General features: G+C 43.7%; 1 protein-coding gene across 6 annotated transcripts in view; it reads left to right on the top strand.

Moving 5' to 3' along the window:
• The window catches only part of mus81 (MUS81 structure-specific endonuclease subunit), a 31,532-nt gene that overhangs the window by 1,755 nt on the left and 8,250 nt on the right, over positions 1–21,527 (top strand). For 4 of the 6 annotated variants that reach the window (XM_079490723.1, XM_079490722.1, XM_079490724.1 and 1 more), the window contains exons 2-14: positions 220–374; positions 4,244–4,373; positions 5,075–5,160; positions 7,337–7,477; positions 10,488–10,568; positions 10,731–10,819; positions 11,445–11,672; positions 13,024–13,194; positions 14,103–14,230; positions 16,699–16,811; positions 17,363–17,482; positions 17,918–18,013; positions 18,186–18,317. In XM_079490723.1, the coding sequence (XP_079346849.1) occupies positions 234–374; positions 4,244–4,373; positions 5,075–5,160; positions 7,337–7,477; positions 10,488–10,568; positions 10,731–10,819; positions 11,445–11,672; positions 13,024–13,194; positions 14,103–14,230; positions 16,699–16,811; positions 17,363–17,482; positions 17,918–18,013; positions 18,186–18,317 (1,656 nt within the window). In that variant the 5' untranslated portion in view covers positions 220–233. Of the gene's footprint in view, positions 1–219; positions 375–4,243; positions 4,374–5,074; positions 5,161–7,336; positions 7,478–10,487; positions 10,569–10,730; positions 10,820–11,444; positions 11,673–13,023; positions 13,195–14,102; positions 14,231–16,698; positions 16,812–17,362; positions 17,483–17,917; positions 18,014–18,185; positions 18,318–21,527 lie in introns of those variants that run through there. The other 2 variants (XM_079490726.1, XM_079490727.1) reach the window with 2 other exon arrangements.

The following is a 21,527-nucleotide window of genomic DNA, read 5'->3' on the forward strand; positions in this document are numbered from 1 at the left end:
GGAGGATTTAGAATAATTTGTTTAAATTTTGAGGTCAGGCCTAAATGGGTTGAATGAATTATCGTTAGTCACAATTAATTACGTGACAATTACTAGTCGTCATGCAAAATGTCGTCATCGTGACAGCCCCTGACCACTGAACCACGATTGCAGTTCGTTGCCGTCAGTCACCGCCCTGGTTATGACGGGTTTTCTTTTTTTGGACCCGTTGTCTCGCAGGAGGACCAAAAGTGATGTCATCGTCGGGGCGGGTTCTGCTGGGTCGAAAGCGAGTCCTGCCGGTGTGTCCGAACCCCCTGTTTCTGCAGTGGCTCACCGAGCTGCGAGACCAGGCCCGGGAGAAAGGACTGAAGACCCAGCACACCTATCAAAAAGTAAGTTGTTCTGATGGGGTCCCCGCCTAGCACAGTGTTCCTCAATGTATTTCATGTCAAGGAGGAGGACCCCCCAGTCCCCCACACCCACATTGACATGTATATTTGGCTGCGGACCCCCATCTGAAAATGCTTCGTGCTATGGACCAGTGCTGCGCGATTCTTGCCCAAATTTGAATCTCGATTTTCCCTCCACAACAATTCTGATCGCGATTCTAATTTTTTCCATGAAAATATTTATTGTCTGTAGTTGCTGAACATTACTACATTCAAAATGTGGCACCTGGAGCCAACTACAGTGGCTTAAAACAGACAACATCAAAGTGCTTGACTTAAACCTCTCTTAAACTCTCTCTCTTGTAGCAAAGACATAAGAGTAACTCACAGCCAACTAGTGCTGTACGATTCGTCACAAAATGAGATTGCATAGGTGTCTGAATCTAGATGGGCGATCTTTTTTCGATTAATTGTGCAGCACTACCGCAGGGACCTCCAGTCAGAAGAGAAGATTTGTGTTAAGGAATGCACAATTATTCAAAAACAGCAGATGACCCCTCCCACGTGGAACCTTCCCAACGACCCCACTTTGACAAGCCACTGGCCTTGGGTGCCACGATGCCAGTCCAGGGTTTCTCAAAGTGGGTGCCTTGACACAAGTCCAGGGGTGCCTCAGAATTTGGAATTTATCAATGTCACTTTCACAGACATCTTGGTGCCTTCTTTTTCTGTCTGTTCGGAACACAAAGTCTCGTCACCAGAAATGGCAGATCTACAAGCTCACAACGCAACTCGTTATGAGCTTGTACGTGTAGATCGGCTATTTCAGGTGAAGAGTGTTCCTCCCCAGAATACTAAGGGTTGCTGGGATTTAAGTGGTTAAACGCCAAGTATAACAATTATTTTCAGTCTGTACTAATGGAAATTGATATTCTCTCAGGTTTTCCTCATGACATACTGTATCTTTGGGGGAAAATATTTTCATATTTAGTACGTTTACACACGACCGTTGATATGACATCGGGTGCTATAAAGTAACAATGCAATTCAGGGGTGCCGTGGACAGAGGCGTATCTACGATAAGGCGAGGGCAGGCGGCCGCCTGTCCAAATCCATTTCTGGCCTGGCCAAAATCCATACAATGAGAAAAAAAGAGGACAAAAACAAGACCTGAGAACTATTAGTGGACAGCTGATTGGCCGTCGCGGTAGAGCGCGACCCTCAATCACCCATTGGAATGTAAATGCATGCCTTTCAGCCTTTGTATCCCACTCGTCTGGCAGGTATAATATCTCTTTGAAAACCTTTAGTGCGGGGAGACGACAATTAAACTCAATGGTCGTCAAGGACTTATTTAACTTCTTTTTCATGATGTCCTTTTTTTTTTAGACTTTTTTTTTTGAAAAAAATAAAAATATATAAAATAAAATATATATGGTGGCAGTCTGGGACTTTTGGCGCTCCCTGGTGGCGGTGGATGAGTTAACACATCTTGCCCAGGGACGGATTAACCCCCATGAGGGCCCCTGGGCCGGTAAGATTTGAAGGGCCCCCATAGCGCGCGTGCGTGTGACATTTTCGTGTTTTTCTGTGTTTTTATCATATTTTTAACCTAAATTTAACAAAATCAACAGCCAATGAAGGGCCCCAGGAGCCCTTTTCAGGGCGTCAAACCTAGTACCTTACGGTCTAATTTCCCCGAAGGGCCCCTGAGAGCCAAGGGCCCCTGGGCCACGGCCCCACTGGCCCAATGGCTAATTTGTCCCTGATCTTGCCTGTCCAAAATATAATTCTTGCCTGCCCAAAATGTAATTCCTGGAAACGCCACTGGCCGTGGATTACGTTATTTACAGGTGTGACAAAATGTTTGAGAACCACACTGCTCTAGTCTGTACTTGGTTACAGACATGAGTATCACTGTACTTGGTTACAGACATGAGTATCACTGACTGTACTTGCATTCTTTTTCGATCTACACCAAATCTCCTCACCGAAAATGGCCAATCTCAACAACAAATGCTGAGGCTCAAGTCTTTAACCCATTTTAGACCTGGGGACGATTCTACAAATGTCTTCTAAATCCTGACAGCTTTCTGAAAAACCTCATGTTTCTATGTCAGTCGTTCTCAAACATTTTCATGTCATGGACCCCCAAGATTATGTGTAATTGGCTGCGGACCCCCCCATCTGAAAATATGTTGTTCCAGGGACCCCTCCAGAAGCAAAGATTTTAGTGAAAACCGTTGGCTTCGAAAGAAGATATATTCAAAGATTTGCACATACATTTTCACGATTTTTCAAAAATAGCAGACCTACAAGCTCGTAGCGCGCCACTCGGTGGCGCGCTATGAGCTTGTAGATCTGCTATTTTTCAATAGCTAAAGTATAACATAATGCTAAAGTATAACATGATGAACACCAAAAGGGGTCCCCATCCAGAATGGGTTAAATGATGTCAAGTATAAAAGTTATTTTCAGCGTGTCCATTGATCGTTTTCCTTGTGACAAGATTTGCATATCGAGAAAGAAGTTTGAGAACCCATTGCCCTAGTATTGGCCCATGTATCACAAAGTAAAACATCATGTTATGTTCTCATCTGCTTCTGGTTCCATACCGAAGACACAACAACAGTCTATCACAAAGTAAACTACATGTTCTGATCTAGGTCTGTACTGAAGACCTTCTTGGTATCTCAGACGGCCTCTTTGCCCTGTGGTTTCGGTTGTATGAATACGATAGATTGAATAGAATAACAGGACAGGTTTTTAGAACAGAACATGATCCAGGAAAGAAATAATTAGCTATAATTTTGCCGATCACCTGAACTGGCTTCTTAGCACAGCAGCATATGTAACAAGAAGCAGTGCCTTATATAATTTGACATGAAACGGTTTGATTGATTTGATTGATTGAAATATGTATTAACAGTTTGCAGAATTACAGTACATTTCAAGCACAAACTCAATACAAAGACTGTTCACTGTGAGTGGACGACCCAATTAAACATTACACTTGTTTACAAGAGGGTCCACCATGTTCAATTCATCAAAATAGGTTATAGACGGGGAATGAGAGAGACATTGACTGAAACAGAGTGAGTCAAGCCTCCGCCTCTGTCCAGAATGTATTCATAGGTGAAATCGCCTTGTCCTGGGGTACCATGTTGAGGTGCAATAAGAATATTACAAATATTACTGTAACATAATCTAAGGCTAAGCGTGTTCATTCCCCCCACTTTATAGAATTATTCAAATTAATAATTTGAAAAATGACCCATTAAGACCTAAAACGCACCTGTGTCTCCTTTCAACCACCTGAACCGTTGTTTTGCACTTTGGCTATTGGAAAACTAGCGCGGTACTCGAGCTTGTAGATCTGCTATTTTTGAAAAATCGTGAAAATGTGTGCAAATCTTTGAATATATATTATATTCTTTAACAGAGAACGTTTTAAACTCAAATCTTTGCTTCTGGGAGGTCCCTGGGACAAAATATTTTCAGATGTGGGTCCACGGCCAAATACAGATAATTCTGGGCGTCCTTGACATGACAAGGTTTGAGCATCACTGATATAGAAACATAGGTCTTTCAGAAAACCGGGTCCTCAGGTCTTAACCCATTCTGGGCGGGAACCCCTTTTGGTGTTAGCATTATGTTATGCTTTAGCTATTGAAAAATAGCAGATCTACAAGCTCATAGCGCGCCACTGAGTGGCGCGCTACGAGCTTGTAGGTCTGCTATTTTTGAAAAATCGAAGAACGACTGACATAGAAACATAGCTTTTTCAGAAAACTGTCAGGGTGTAGAAGACATTTTTAGAATCTGATCTCAGGTCAAAATGGGTCAAGGGGTTAATTTTGTCTCTTCGCCAGGCAATCGGCTCCTTGACGAGGTACCCTCTGCCGCTGGAGAACGCGAGAGAGGCCAAGATCCTGCAGAACTTTGGCGACGGCATCTGTAAAATATTGGATGAAAAACTACAGAAGTACTACGGAGAGAACGGTACGAGAGGGATGGAGACGAACCGAGCAGTGGTTTTCAGCCTTTTTCATATCAAGGGCCATTATTTATCGATGATTTAGCCTGATTTAGGCTCTCAGGCCCTAAACTAAAGAATGTATTTTGTTTTCGTTGGGGCACGGTGGCACAGTCGGTAGTGCTGTCGCCTCACAGCTAGAAGGTCCTGGGTTCGATTCCCGCTGGGGACGCTGTGGGCGCTGGCGGCGTGTCCTCTCCTCCGCGTCATCAGTGCCCATACCCGAGGCGGGGTTGGCGAAAGGGCCTTTCTGTGTGGAGTTTGCATGTTCTGTTTGCATGTTCTGTTTGCATGTTCTGTTCTGGGGGGGGGGGGGGGGAGAGAGGAGAGAGAGGAGAGAGGAGAGAGAGGAGAGAGGAGAGAGAGGAGAGAGAGAGAGAGGAGAGAGAGAGGAGAGAGAGAGAGAGAGAGAGAGAGAGAGAGAGAGAGAGAGAGAGAGAGAGAGAGAGAGAGAGAGAGAGAGAGAGAGAGAGAGAGAGAGAGAGAGAGAGAGAGAGAGAGAGAGAGAGAGAGAGAGAGAGAGAGAGAGAGAGAGAGAGAGAGAGAGAGAGAGAGAGAGAGAGAGAGAGAGAGAGAGAGAGAGAGAGAGAGAGAGAGAAAACGTGTGCATTAGTACTCATCCTGCATCCTCTCTGCACACACACACACACCTCTGCCTCTGCTGTAGGACCAGACGCTCCAATCCACTCTCTCCCTAAAGGAGCTCCCCCTCCTGGTGGACAGAATAACAACAATCTGGCACCGAACAAAAAGGTAAAGTGTGTGTGTGTGTGTGTGTGCGTGCGCGTGCGTGCGTGCGTGCGTGTGCGCGCGTGCGTGCGCGCGCACTCAAAACGGAGTGACGTATTGGAGAATGGAATGGACAGCGTAGACTACAGCTATGTCATATTTGTAATTTTGTAGTGGTGGAAAGTAATTAAGTACTTTTTCTTAAGTACTGTACTTGAGTAAAGAGTTTTTTTTTTTTTTCCTTGAGTATTTTTTCCAATACTTTTACTTCACTACATCTCGGATCCAAATATTGTACTTTTACTCCACTACGCTTATTTGAAAACTTGAGTTACTGTACCTACTGTACCAGCCTACTGTACCAGTTACTTTGTAGATTTTGATTATTATTATTACAAAACATACACTAACCACTTCAGTCCTGTCCTATATACATTTCAGGCTCAGCCATTTGAAAATAGCAGATCGACAGTTGCAAACCACAGTTGTAGGATTCTGTTTTCAAGATGCAAGTCGTTGCAATGTGAATCTTTGGTCTGGACTGGCCTTAAGTCGTGGAATGTGCTGTGGAATGGGTTGTATGCAAAATGTATGCAGAGGGTTTTTCTACAAGCTTTCTACAAACACAATGCGTCACATTGTGAGCTTGTAGATCGGCTATTTACTAGTGGAAAAACAAATGTATACATTTTCAAAATGCAATGATGTTTTTCATAATCGATAATTAACCCATTTTGACCTGAGATCAGATTCTAAAAATGTCTTCTGCATCCTGACGGTTTTCTGAAAAAGCTATGTTTCTGTGTCAGCAGACCTACAAGCTTGTAGATCTGCTATTTTTCAATAGCTAAAGCATAAAATAATGCTAACACCAAAAGGCGTCCCCGCCCAGAATGGGTTAAATCGATTAGGTGGCTTACAGTAACTGCAGTATACTTTGAGGTATTGTGGGAGGCATTCTACATTACAATTTACAATTTAGGCATTTAGCAGACGCTCTTAATCCAGAGCGATTTACATTAAGCAATAACAAAAGCATGGCATACATCACATATATAAAAAGTAGTTATCATGAATCATGCGTAAACTAAGAACGTAACAGTGGAGTATCTATGTAAACTATACATACTATACAGCTATATAATATATTATACATGTGTACTATAAAGTGCTATGACTACATAAAGTGCAATTCTGGAGCTGTCTACGTAACAAGCTATAGGTCTGTTTAAAATACTATCGAAGTCTACATAATGTGCTATCTAAGGGGCTAGGCTAGGGCAAGTGCTACGGGCCATGGTGGAGTCTGAAGAGGTGGGTTTTCAGACTACGGCGGAAGATTGTGAGTGAGGCTGCAGTTCTGACTGTGATGGGAAGTGCATTCCATAGTTTTGGAGCCAGAAGGGAGAAGAGTTTGGGACGTGTGGAGCGTTGTCCCGGCGTTTTTAGTGAAGGTACCTCCAGCTTCCCTGCGTTGGCTGATCTGAGTGCGCGGGAGGGTTTGTAGGGTACGATCATACTTGTGAGATATGGGGGGGGCCATGCCTTTGGTTGCTTTGAATGCCAGCATCAGAGTTTTGTATTCTGTGCGGGCAGCGACCGGGAGCCAATGGAGGGAGCGGAGAAGGGGGGTGACGTGTGAGAATTTTGGCTGGTTGAAGACCAAGCGGGCTGCGGCATTTTTGGTTTGCTGCTGGAAAAAAGCTGGCCTCATGGCTTCCAGCCTGATTCACTACGTTCTGTGGATTTGCTTTGTCACTTGAGTAGCGAAGTGACAAAAATAAATTATTAATGATAATACAAAAAAAGAAGATGTTAAAGCTTCATTCGATTTCCTCCCTGATGTGACGTGTTGTAAGCTTGTTGTAAGCTTGTAGATCAGCTATTTCAGCCTTTTAACCCATTTTGACCTGAGATCAGATTGTAAAAATGTCTTCTACATCCTGACAGTTTTCTATGTTTCTATGTCAGTCGTTCTTCGATTTTTCAAAAATAGCAGACCTGCAAGCTCGTAGCGCGCCACTCGGTGGCGCGCTACGAGCTTGTAGATCTGCTATTTTTCAATAGCTAAAGCATAACATGATGCTAACACCAAAAGGGGTTCCCCCCAAAAATTACAACAAACGGAATGGTCATTTATATTCATTAGGTTCCATTGTTCAATGCCAAAACCAATTAAATTGGCGTCTATCTGTTGCAGACGAAGGCCCCGTCGAATGGAGGGAAGGAGAAAGGAGGTGGCGGAGGAGGAGGCGCTGGGAGCAGGAAGAAGAGGGAATATGTTCCCCAGAAGAGGTCTGGGGGCTACGCGGTCCTCCTCGCCCTCTACAGACACAACCAGGTACACAATATGTCCCCCAGAAGAGGTCTGGGGGCTACGTGGTCCTCCTCGCCCTCTACAGACACAACCAGGTACACAATATGTTCCCCAGAAGAGGTCTGGGGGCTACGCGGTCCTCCTCGCCCTCTACAGACACAACCAGGTACACAATATGTCCCCCAGAAGAGGTCTGGGGGCTACGCGGTCCTCCTCGCCCTCTACAGACACAACCAGGTACACAATATGTCCCCCAGAAGAGGTCTGGGGGCTACGCGGTCCTCCTCGCCCTCTACAGACACAACCAGGTACACGATATGTCCCCCAGAAGAGGTCTGGGGGCTACGCGGTCCTCCTCGCCCTCTACAGACACAACCAGGTACACAATATGTTCCCCCAGAAGAGGTCTGGGGGCTACGCGGTCCTCCTCGCCCTCTACAGACACAACCAGGTACACAATATGTCCCCCAGAAGAGGCCTGGGGGCTACGCGGTCCTCCTCGCCCTCTACAGACACAACCAGGTACACGATATGTTCCCCAGAAGAGGTCTGGGGGCTACGCGGTCCTCCTCGCCCTCTACAGACACAACCAGGTACACAATATGTCCCCCAGAAGAGGCCTGGGGGCTACGCGGTCCTCCTCGCCCTCTACAGACACAACCAGGTACACAATATGTCCCCCAGAAGAGGTCTGGGGGCTACGCGGTCCTCCTCGCCCTCTACAGACACAACCAGGTACACAATATGTCCCCCAGAAGAGGTCTGGGGGCTACGCGGTCCTCCTCGCCCTCTACAGACACAACCAGGTACACAATATGTCCCCCAGAAGAGGTCTGGGGGCTACGCGGTCCTCCTCGCCCTCTACAGACACAACCAGGTACACAATATGTCCCCCAGAAGAGGCCTGGGGGCTACGTGGTCCTCCTCGCCCTCTACAGACACAACCAGGTACAACCTGTTCCACTGTTGATTTCGTCAACTGAGAGTCTGAGACTGATGAAAATTGGGCTGTCGACTACGAAAACTAAATAAGCTATGATTGATGACTAAAATTACGGCCAAGCTACACCAGGCTTTTCAGTGCGCGTTGAGCGTTACGTGAATACGCACACATGCGCACGCACAAAACATGCGCAACCAACAAATAAAAAATGTACTATGTTAGGGAGGGACTGGTGGAGAAGAGATCCAGTAGAACTAAAATCATTTTATAGGTAAACGCATTTAAGTTCCTTCCCTTGTAGTAGTAGAGGCTGACATCCAAGTATGAGAAAACAAGTGAACTTAAAAGATTCCAAGGCACGCGTTGTGAGTAAATGAGAAAGAGGTTGCGCATCAGCAATGGTTTTCAGTGGAGTGCTAAACCCAAATCCAGTATACATCAAAAAAAGGTAGCACATCCAAAAATGTAAATATGGTAACTGGCGGACAAAGTACTCACATTTCCATTTATTTATTGGCACACGACTAAAATCTTACGATATTTAGTCGGCTAAAATTGGACTAAAACTAAAACATTTCAGATGACTCAAATATGTCTAAAACCAAATGAAAATGTATTCAAAAGACTGACTAAAACTAAATCAAAATTAACATTGATTCAGTGCTTTCATTTTGTATACATATACAGGGTTCCATTTGTGAATAAGAGAAATAAAATAAAAACCTATCCGGCTCCGGCCATACAAAAAAATAACTATCCTAAAAAAATAATTCAGCCCTGCAAAATATACCCCGTAATTTTCCCACAGAGATGAACAATGCAATGCTCCAGGCTTTGACTTCACGGTCGCACTCTGTCTCTCCACACGTTCTCTCCTAATTCTGGACCCAATGCCTTGTAGAGATTGATATGATGTACAATATATAGATAGGAAAATAGCACATTTAACATCAGCTGTCTGGTACAAATGAATGGATAAACGCTGTTTATAATGTAAATGTGTAATGTATTGGGAAAATAATCATATACGCTATTGTCGCTATAGATTACCGATGTCCTGATACCGAGGTATGCTTCATATCCATATGAATAGAATCGCCCGGCGTGAGTTTTTTTATTTTTGGAACACAATTCTTTATATGTCTAAGATTTTCTAACTGATGTCAGGCTTCGGTACTCTATATCGGTGTATATAGTTTTATATAGAAATCTACTGATATTACAGAATGCCAAAACATAATACTGGTGAGGACAAATGTGACCAGATTTGACTGAGACTGCCATCGCGCAAATTCCAGCTTTTCACCAGAGGAGAAAAACGTTTTCTTTTTTTTTTTTCCAAAATGAGTTAATAGCACAGGCAGACTCTTCACATACTAGAGCATGTCTGAAATAAGTGTCAGAGCTGAAATCGACATGTAAATATGAAATAAATGCTTAAACATGTAGCTAGGTGTAATGTTAGAGACCACAAAAGTGAACCTTTCAAGCCTGTTTTCTCAACTCGCTGTTTTCTGCAAGACATTACTCTATAAGCCATATCTCCAAAACTAGTAGGCCAAACTGAACAACCAATATGTAAATTTGAAGCTATGATTCCCTGCTTTCATATGACATGAAAAAACGAAAATTCAAAAAAATCCAATGGCAGTCCCTCAGTCAAATTTAGTCACAAATGTTCTGCTTGAAGAAGGTATACCGGCACCACCAGGCATTGAACAAAGCTCAGCAATAAGCGAGCCAAGTTTCTTATCTTTCACACGGCCATTATGTGACACACACACTAGACTGGATATTTGGTGGATTGAACGTAGAGTCTTAACGCCACTGTTCTACTCTCACTGTTTAGTGTCATTTAACCCATTTTGGGCGGGAACCCCTTTTGGTGTTAGCATTATGTTCTGCTTTAGCTATTGAAAAATAGCAGATCTACAAGCTCGTAGCGCGTGGCGCGCTACGAGCTTGTAGGTCTGCTATTTTTGAAAAATCGACTGACATAGAAACATGGCTTTTTCAGAACAACTTTGTCAGGACATTTTTAGAATCTGATCTCAGGTCAAAATGGGTTTTAATGTCATCTCACCTCTCCAGATCCCAGGTAATAAAGACTATATGTTGAAGTTGGAACTTCAAGCGGAGGCCCAGCATCTATGTGACAAGTCATTCACTGTGGTGAGTGGGTCACACACACACACACACACACACACACACACACACACACACACACCTTGCATAAGTACAGTACATTTATAAACACACACACACCCTCCTTCCCTAGTAAAGTATACAAATGTATGCCCGTGGGGCCGTGGCTCATTTTCTCTTTCTCTGCAGCCAGATTTAGGTAGTAAATACACAGCCTGGTCTTCAGTCAGCACCCTGGTTCTTAAGGATCTTGTTCTGAAGACTCACAATCCTGCAAGGTAGGCATGGAGAAAACACAGCCACACACACACACACACACACACACACACACACGTTCAAAAAGTGCACACAATCACACACATTGTGCCTCCTTTTGAGGCGCGTCAGAGGTAGTTGCAGAGCCGAGTTGACTTTTGTGAGAAAAACAAAAAGGCACAGCCAGCCACAGGACAGGTGTCTTAAGGTCTGCATATTTCTGATCGTACATTAAAACATGTTACTGTTTTCAAAACATGACCTGAGCCTAGTCTACTCTCTTATAGCCAGAATATTATTCCACTATCTCCGAATGCATACATGTATATAGAGTCAGAAACCAAACACCCGGAAAAGCCGATTCCGGAAGCTGTCATCTGTTAAGTCATTCTGGGCGGGAACCCCTTTTGGTGTTAGCATCATGTTATGCTTTAGCTATTGAAAAATAGCTAAATTTTTGAAGAATCGAAGAACGACTGACATAGAAACATAGCTTTTTCAGAAAGACATTTTTTTAATCTGATCTCAGGTCAAAATGGGTCAAGTAATTTCCGTGTGTTTTGAATTTCCATTTCTGATAATATCAATGAAACAAAGCAGAAGAATAATACCCGCTCTCTCTTTCCACCCTCTCTCGCTCTCTTTGAGGTATTCTCTCACAGAGCAGGGCATGGCGTTGGCAGAGCGGCTGGACGCTGGGGAACCAGGAAGCAACGCTGGACACGAGAGAGGGAGGGGTGGAGAGGAGGAGGAGGACGGGATTAATGCAGGAGAGGATGAGGAGCAGGGAGACGAGGAGGAGGAGGAAGGAGGCGGCGCAAAAGTTGTAGACCTAACACTTGAAGAGGAGGAAGAGGAGATGGCGGACATGTTATGGTGAGTGTTTAAAACCCATTTTGACCTGAGATCAGATTCTAAAAATGTCTTCCACATCCTGACGGTTTTCTGAAAAAGCTATGTTTCTATGTCAGTCGTTCTTCGACTTTTCAAAAATAGCAGATCTACATGCTCGTAGCGCGCCGCTCGTAGCGCGCCACTCGGTGGCGCGCTATGAGCTTGTAGATCTGCTATTTTTCAATAGCTAAAGCATAACATAATGCTAACACCAAAAGGGGTTCCTGCCCAGAATGGGTTAAAAAAAGACCTATCTTCATATGACCACCGCGCTCAGACTGTAGGTGCGCCACCCGATTTACAACATATCAGGATCAAGGAGATGGGTCGCGCACACCAAGACTGTAGCCTCGGTCCCAGGCTCACTTAACTGCGAAAAGAAGAGCCTGGTCACAACGTAAGGCAAAGAAGCTATCGGCGGACGTATCCTCCGGAACATCCATCAGATGTATTTCTCCCGGATACGACATTTTCCCGACCAATCACAACACTTGTTTCATTCGCGGAGAATGTGAACTGATTTGTAAAGCATCAACATCATTTCCTTGTTTCGGTGGGGACTAGTAAACACAGCCGCACCGCGTGACGTAGTTATCTTACACGCAACACTTCCGCCACTTCCGCTGATAGTCTTTTCAGCGTAGGTCTTGCCCAGGGTGCCAAGACTGTGGTTGGAAAAAGTTTTATTTCAAACCATAGATATGACAAACGTTTCGGCTACCCAGCCTTCATCAGTGTGGAGTGTGACTGAATGTTGGTTCCTTTTAAGGAGTGGTGACATGGTGCAGGTGCACACAATCACTGCTGATCACCTCCTAACACACCCGGTGGATAAACACAGATTTAGTCTTAAAGGAGCATTCAGTGATTTGGGTGATTTGGAAAAAAACCCGGTCCACCCGGTAACAAGATGTGCACATGCACACGCTCTACAGTGGGGGAAGTACAACAGACCAACAGCACGCGCACCAATGCCAGCCACACTCGATCATGATTGGAGGAAGGCACCTCTCATCCTGATTGGATGAAAGCTTTGCCGCCCAAACCGAAACTAGGGTTTTTTTTTTTACCCCAGGGGCTCACTGGGGACAGGGAGGAACTCCTTATATGGTCAGCACACTTTATAGTAGGGAGGATTATCCAAAAAATAAGTGATAGTTGAATTAAGTGAAATCACTGAATGTACCTTTTAAAAAAAAGACCTAAAACAAACTATTCTAAAAAGAAATAATTGAACAACGGGGGGGAAATAGATTGGCTCTAGTATTGCAGATGTCCTTCCTCGCTACTCGAGTCGACTTTTAAGTAGATCACACACTTATTACTTCTGTAGCCCCACAGAGAGGCCTGGCGGTTTCACCCAGCTTCGGAGTGAGGTGGCTGGGCTGAGCTGCCCGGGACGGTCCCAGGCTCCAGAGACGACCACCAGGAGGCCGGATGTGGCATATCTCTTACCCGGCAGATATGACATCGTCCTCTGTGTCGACTTCATTGAAACAACTGGGTAAGAGAAATGTTTTTTGTCAACTATGACAGGGGTTCCCAAACTTTTTTGGACCAGGTACCCCTTTTGGGGTAGACATTTTTCCAGGTACCCCCTCATCTGAAGCGGCCTCAGAAACCTTTCAAGTGTCCTGAGTCTTTTTGTTGTTTCTGCAGCATGCTTCCTGCTGTTACTGTTTGGGGTCACGACAGGTTGACTGATGTTGTAGTTTTAGTAATCATGTCAGCTATTGGCCCAAAGCAAACATGGGAGAAACACAATGAACAACACAAAAAATACGTTTATTGCGCAACTTGGCAGAAATGACCACGTAAGATAAACATAATTTTAATGTTAAAAAAAGTTTAAAAAAAATAATATTTCGGGTACCCCCTGGCTATGCGTTGCGTACCCCTAGGGGTCCGCGGACCCCACTTTGGGAATCACTGAACTATGACATCAGTGAGCCTAGGATAGTCTTAATGCCTAATTCATACTCCAGTTTTAGGTGATAAGGTGACCACCGCGGTGGTTGGGGAAACTACAGCATGATGTCACGCTGCGGTCATAAGCGACTCACCGCTCACCCGAACACATTTTTGAGTGGTGCAACCACTCCAAGGAACGGCAATGTCCGTGTTAACCCATGTATGTGACTATGAGTACCAGTAGGGGCAAAAGTGGCGCTGTTGTGCCAGAAACAGAGAGATGGAGAGATAGTGCTGCACTGTTGCCTTAATGAGAGAGAGACGGGGGGGGGGGAGAGGGGAGTTGCACCACTCAGTTCACACGGGTGTGATTTTTTTTAATAGACAAGAGTCAACAGCAGTGTTGAATATGACGCAAGCAAAATCGCTGTGGGTATACCTTTTTGGCTGTTTCACTGTGCGTGTGCGTGCGTGTGTGTGTGTGCGCGCGTGTGTGTGTAGTGGCAGCAAGAACTGTAAACAGGATTTGGTCAAAGAGCTTCAGAAGAACGGCGTGACCTTCGACGTCCGGAAGCTAAACATCGGAGACTTCCTGTGGGTGGCCCGGGAGAAGGTCACACCTGTACCAGGTAACGAGATGCGCACGGAATGAAGCGTCAATGCAAGACGAAAAGAAAGACATGCCATCTCCAGTTAACCCATTTTGACCTGGGAACGATTCAAAAGCTATGTTTCTATGTCAGTCGTTCTTCGATTTTTAAAAAATAGCAGACCTGCAAGCTCGTAGCGCGCCACTCGGTGGTGGAGATATGGCTTATAGAGTAATGTCTTGCAGAAAACAGCGAGTTGAGAAAACAGACTTGAAAGGTTCACTTCTGTGGACTCTATCATTACACCTAGCTACATGTTTAAGCATTTATTTCATATTTAAATGTCGATTTCAGCTCCGACACTTATTTCAGACATGCTCTAGTATGTGAAGAGTCTGCCTGTGCTATTAACTCATTTTGAAAAAAAAAAAAGTTTTTCTCCTCTGGTGAAAAGCTGGAATTTGCGCGATGGCAGTCTCTCAGTCAAATCTGGTCACATTTGTACTCTTTGTGTACCGTTTCCCTCTAGTGTCTCCAATTGGAACGGCGTAATGTTTAACCCATTTTGACCTGGGAACGATTCTATAAATGTCTTCAAAATCCTGACCGTTTTCTGAAAAAGCTATGTTTCTATGTCAGTCGTTCTTCGATTTTTCAAAAATAGCAGACCTACAAGCTCGTAGCGCGCCACTCGGTGGCGCGCTACGAGCTTGTAGATCTGCTATTTTTCAATAGCTAAAGCATAACATAATGCTAACACCAAAAGGGGTTCCCGCCCCAAAAGGGGTTAATAATTGAATATCTTTGCTTTTTTGCCAATTTATATGATGGTATAATGCAGTTGCATTTGTTTGGCCTCTAGATTGAGATCTTGCTTTATATTCTCGTGCTAACAATTCCAGGTAGTCTGCCTTCTATCGGTTGGTCCTGGATGTATTCATGCACAGTAAATGGCAGGGTAAACGGTCTCATACGTTGTCATTATAAAGAAAATCAATCTGTTGCGGTTAGGGACGTCCCGATCACGTTCTTCTTACTCCCAATCGGTGTTGTTTTCGTCGACTAAAACTAAGACGAAAAATGTTCGTCGACTACCTTTTTTCACTGACGAAAACTAAATGGAAACTAAATGAAAACTAAGCTGTGAGGACTACAACTAAGACTAAATATATTGACAATTTCGTCAACAAATAAAAACTAGACTAAAATGTTAGGAAGGGACTAGTGGACAAGAGATCCAGTATAAGTCATTTTACACTTGGTTGCATGCTGGAAATAGCAGATCTACAAGTTCACAACGCGTCGCGCGCGTTGTGAGCTTGTAGATCGGCTATTTTCAGCAGGTGTAAAAACAGTCATTATGACGGCATCAAGGCCCACCAAAATGCATTTTAGTTGACTAAATCAACTGTCTATTTAGTCGACTAAAACTAGACTAACACTAAAACATTCCAGGTGACTAAAATGTGACTAAAACTAAATGAAAACTATTCAAGAGACTATGACTAAAACTAAAATCAAAATTTGCTGCCAAAAACAACACTGCTCCCAATCCGATACCGATCATTTCATTTTGACCAATGGTATGTCTAACCAAAAGCGTGCACCCGTTTAGTGTTGTCGACAGCAAATTTAGTTTTAGTCAAAGTCTTTTGAGTAAGTCATATTTTAGTCATCTTAAATGTTTGTCTTAGTCGACTAAAGTGTGTTTTGGCGGGCCTTGATGGCGTCGCAATGCCTGATTTTACACTTTGTAAATTGGTAGATAGCATTGGTAAATATCAGATCTGCAAGCCAACCATGGGTCTCGCCGCGACGCGTTGTGAGCTTGTAGATCGGCTATTTTCAGAGTGCAACCAAGCATAAAATGACATGTCTTTTAGTTCTATACTGGATCTCTTCTCCACTAGTCCCTCCCTAACATTTTAGTCCAGTTTTTATTTGTTGACGAAATTGTCAGTATATTTAGTCATCATAGCTCAGTTTTTATTTATAGCTTTTATTCGGTTTTCGTCAGTGAAGAAAATGTAGTTGTAAGTGCTGTTTGTCGGCTTTCAAACAATTCAATGACAAACCCACTGATGCACCCAGTCTATGGGTGTAGGCTTACGCTGGCATGAAGAATTTCAATGTCCACAAGTTGCATTCATTTTGCTTTGCTTTTACTGGAAATAAAAGTGCATAATACAAACATTTACTCATTCTTCTGTGCTACTGGGAAAAAAACATGTCTCCACGTAGGTGCATGAATTCTCCCCCCACACCTGTCCATAATTAAAGCCTAGGCCTGGGAGGCGTGGCCGTTTGTGCCCAAAACAATAAACCAATTATCCAATAATCAACAGAATATTCTCAAAACTAATAAGGCTAAATAATAACAGAAATAATACTCAGAAAATACAAAACACAATATGGCTTCTACAGTAGTCGACGAACATTTTTCGTCATAGTTTTAGTCGACGAAGTCAACGCCGAATGAGAGGCCTTGCTTGTGTCGCTGTCCACAGGCCAGCTGCGTGCTCCCCCCAGCAGAGAGCTGGTTCTGGATTACATCATCGAGAGGAAGAGGATCGATGACCTGTGTGGAAGCATCATCGATGGACGCTTCAGAGAACAGAAGGTGTGTGTGTGTTAGATTCATAGATTAATCGCAATGCAGACATCATGGATTATTACGAATCGATTCACAAAAATCGTATATTTTATTATTTTTATGTTGGTGCAGAATTATTATTTTCTTTTTAAGAAATCTACTTTTTTTTTAACCCATTTAGGCCTGACGTCGAAATTAAAAAAAATCTTCTAAAAATAGCAGACCTACAAGCTCGTAGCGTTTCACTCGGTGGCAGAGAGGCAATTAGCCTCTCTGTTACTTACTGTTTAGTTACACAGTGAGGAGGAAATAAATCATGTATTGGAATCAAGATGCTTCGATTCATAATCGAATCGTAAACCTCTGAATTGGAATCGAGTCGGATCGTCAGGTACCTAGAGATTTCCGGCCCCTAGTGTATGTGTGTGTCTGTGCGTGCGTGCGTGCGTGCGTGCGTGCGTGTGCGCACATGTGAAAGAGTGCATGTGAATGTACTTTACCTATCTCGGCTTGTTTATTCTCCAATGATTGTAGTGAATTGACGATGGCAAGTCTCTCTCGCTCTCTCCCATCCTCAGTTTCGCCTGAAGAGGTGTGGTCTACATAAACCCATCTACCTAGTGGAGGAGTGTGGCGCTGCAGCATCTCACCTGAGTATACCCGAGAGCACTTTACAACAAGCTATTATCAACACACAGGTACAGACACACACACACACACACACACACACACACACACACACACACACACACACACACACACACTCAGTTTAAATGAATTGTGTAATGAATTGTGCACTTACAAAAGATCTTAAACCCATTCTGGACGGGAACCCCTTTTGGTGTTTTAACTAAGCATTTATGTTATACTTTAGCTATTGAAAAATAGCAGATCTACAAGCTCATAGCGCGCCACGCGCTATGAGCTTGTAGGTCTACTATTTTTGAAAAAGCGTGAAAATGTTGCACAAATCTTTGAATATATATTCTTTCAGAAGACTTTTTATTTATTTCGACGTCAGGCCTCAATGGGTTAAAAAGATAATATTGCGCGTGTGTGTGTGTGTGTGTGTGTGTGTGTGTGTGTGTGTGTGTGCGCGCGTGTGTGTGTGCATGTGCGTGCACGTCCGTTAGGTGGTGGACGGTTTCTTTGTGAAGAGAGTACAGGATGTGAAGGAGTCTGTAGCCTACTTGACTGTCATGACCCGATACCTGACCAAACTGTACCAGGTAACGGTCTCTCTTTCACACACACACACACACACACACACACACACACACACACACACACACACACACACACACACACACACACACACACACACACGCACGCAACAGTATCAACTGATATACAATTCAAGCACTCTCTTTTCGTCCTCTCTCTTAATGTCATCTCCTCCAGAACAAGACCCTGTTCTGTCATTCCAGAGAGCCGGAGGTGGACGGCGGGAGTGAGGTAGAAGAGGCCAGAGAAAACCCTTCCTCCTCTCTCATCTCCTTCGCCGAGTTCAACCTCGGATCGCTTAAGAACAAGGTGTGTGTGTGTGTGTGTGTGTGTGTGTGTGTGTGTGTGTGTGTGTGTGTGTGTGTGTGTGTGTGTGTGTGTGTGTGTGTGTGTGTGTGTGTGTGTGTGTGTGTGTGTGTGTGTGTGTGTGTGTGTGTGTGTGTGTGTGTGTGTGTGTGTGTGTGTGTGTGTGTGTGTGTGTGTGTGTGTGTGTGTGTGTGTGTGTGTGTGTGTGTGTGTGTGTGTGTGTGTGTGTGTGTGTGAGGTGGTCGGTCGTGTACATAATTGTAAACTTTCTTGTCATGTTTCTTTCGAAAACACCGGAAGGAATGCGTGCCACAAACGTCAGTAACGATATGAAACAAACTTGCCCTTGCCGGGTGCTTTTACTGCTTTAATAATACAGCACCGAAGTCTGACGTCACTTTCAGTAGAGGGCGCCAATACACAGGTTCATGTATTTTTTTATTTGCAGTGAAATCTCCATAGGGCGATTTTAGGTCGCTTCATATAAGAACTGTGTTTGAAAAATAAACCGACCACCCCGGCCTATGATGTCCATTCATATTTGATACAGCCAGTTTCTGGAGAAAATGGAATTAATGTGGCCGCAAAAGCCTTGAAACTACATATGAAGGCAATGTCGCTGCTAATATACGTCACGCCCAGCTGTCAACACATTGCGTTCCTGAGATTCCTCGTTGAAGTAAGCTCAGCTGTTTGATGACTCGACTTGTACTAACCACGAAACATTAAATATCAATAAAATAAACGTAATTAACATTCCGTTTCTGTTGTGCGACGGCCAGATGCAGCCACCCGCCTACCCGGAAATGTAGTCTCTGGGTTGTTTGGCTCGCTTTTTTTGTTACTCTTTGGGTATATTTGTACATTTCCACCTTCAGTCGATGCTTCATATCCATATGAGTGAAAAGGCCGGGGTGATCGGTTTATTTTTCAAACAGTTCTTATATGAGGCGATCTAAAATCCCCCTATGGAGATTACAATGCAAATAAAAAGTAGACGAACCTGTGGATTGACGCCCTCAACTGATAGTGACGTCAGGACTTCGGTGCTCTATAAACTGAAAGGACAGAACATGAGTGTTTCTTTGAAGCGCCACGCGTGGAACACAAAAAGACCGCCTTTTTTCTGCAGCGTACGTGATGTGGTACAGAATCTAGAGATTCAACCATGAAGCCTCATTATTCCACGTGCCGCACGGAAATTAAGTAATGAACAAAATATATAATAACACGTTTTTAGCAAATGAATAAATGGCGCCGTTCGAGTGGCGCATGGGGTGAAGTCCCGGGCCGGTACTACTAGCATCCGTTTGAATTAGGCATGTAACGACTCACTCAACTCACGATACGATTCGTATCACGATATGAGGTTCACGATACGATTTTTCACGATATTAAAAAAATCACACCCGTGTGAACTGAGTGGTGTAAGGTCTTATATAGCCTGATCAGCTGTGGTCTGAGGTAATGTCTGACGTAATGAAATCACACCCGTGTGAACTGGGTGACCGTAGCAACCATGCTAATTTTTTTGGCACAGACAGACAGACACGTAAACTAACAAAGCCAGTCGTAGGAGTGGTTTACACCACTCAAAAATATATATTTTAAAGAAAGATTACCGTTTTTTTAAATTTTATATCATTTATCTTCCCCCCCTGAGATGTTTTATTTAACTACATTGCAAAAGAAGTAGCATTACTTTTGACAGTGCAGAAACATAATTGCCTTCCTTGGTGAGCATCAACGACCATCATCACCTGGGCACAGACACACACAGCTCCCCTCTACAGTGCTCTACTACTGAAAGTGACTAATTTCTCTCCAAAAGCACTTGAATATGATGGAATATGACTAAAGCTCACATTTCACATAGCCCCCTAAAAAAACAAAAAAATGTATTTCAATGAATCGATTCGAATCGATTCATATCGTCGGGATTAATATCGTTATACGATATATCGTTACATGCCTAGTTTGAATCCTTCATGATGCATTCTTTGTTTGGCAGAGCAGAGGTACTGCGTCCAGTGTTCATTTCATCGACTAAAGACATTATGAAAACCCTTGCTGTGAGCTTGTAGATATAGCTTTGTAGCTATTTTCAGCATGAAACAAAGTGTCAAATCAGCCATTACGACGCCATCAAAATACATTTTTGTTGACGAAATCAACTGTAGATTTAGTCGACTAAAGTCTTACTTGAATAAAACTTGAATAAAAACTTGAATAAACTTGGAATACAACAAAAATAAATGATTGTAATGTTTTAAGACAAGGGATGGGTATCGTTGGGTTTTTTGTGAATCCGGTACCGGTACCGGTTCTGCTTATCGATTCCGGTTCCTAACGGTTCCCTATTTTGGTTCCAAATGGTATAAAATAACTATTTAAAATAATAGGTCAAATGTTTATTTAACTAAAAGTTTTATTCCTATTTATTGCCTTAGTCAAATGTAATGAATAGAGTAACATATCCTTTATTCGACAATAACAAAAGCAAGCCTATCTCAGACTGAGGAGCACTGCAAGTCTGCCCCACACACACACACACACACACACACAAAAAAATATATTATTAGGCCTATATTTGCTCTATATGTGCGTGTGTACAATTCAAACTGTAGAATTGGTTATTTTCACATACAGAAGTAAGTCTTAACTTTTCCATGTCACGGACAGAAGTGATTCCTTCTTTGAGTGCAGAGTGCAGACACAGCCATTAATTAGCAACTCTGTACAGCCGTGAGACTCTGCCTTTGATGTGCGTGCAGCCGTTCACTGATCACTCAGCTGCGTGTGATTGTCTCACTGATTGACTGGCTGAAGCGCAAACGTTATCCCCAAACGACCCCCCCACGTCCCCCGTCTGCATAGAGAGAAAGAGACGCTCGCAGCAGCTACTCCTTACGGCCGGGCTCCACCGGGCGCGTCAGCGTCGCGTCTCCGTCACCGTCAGGGAATGTTCCCTTTTTAATCAATGAAGGGTGGCTCCACTGCCCGCGTTGACGGAGACGCGACGCGTGCATTAAAATTGAACCGGTGCGTTTTTTGACGCGACGCAGACGCAACGCAACGCGTCCGGTGGAGCCCTGGCGTTACAACAGTGTTTCACCCGATTTTGATGTTAAATAAATAAATAATTAGCACGTGACTGCGCACGTCTGTAGGAACCGATAGTTAGAACCGAAATTGAATTAATGTAATGGGTAC

Source organism: Electrona antarctica, assembly GCF_951216825.1.
Source record: "Electrona antarctica genome assembly, chromosome: 21".
NCBI classification, from domain to species: Eukaryota; Metazoa; Chordata; class Actinopteri; order Myctophiformes; family Myctophidae; genus Electrona; species Electrona antarctica.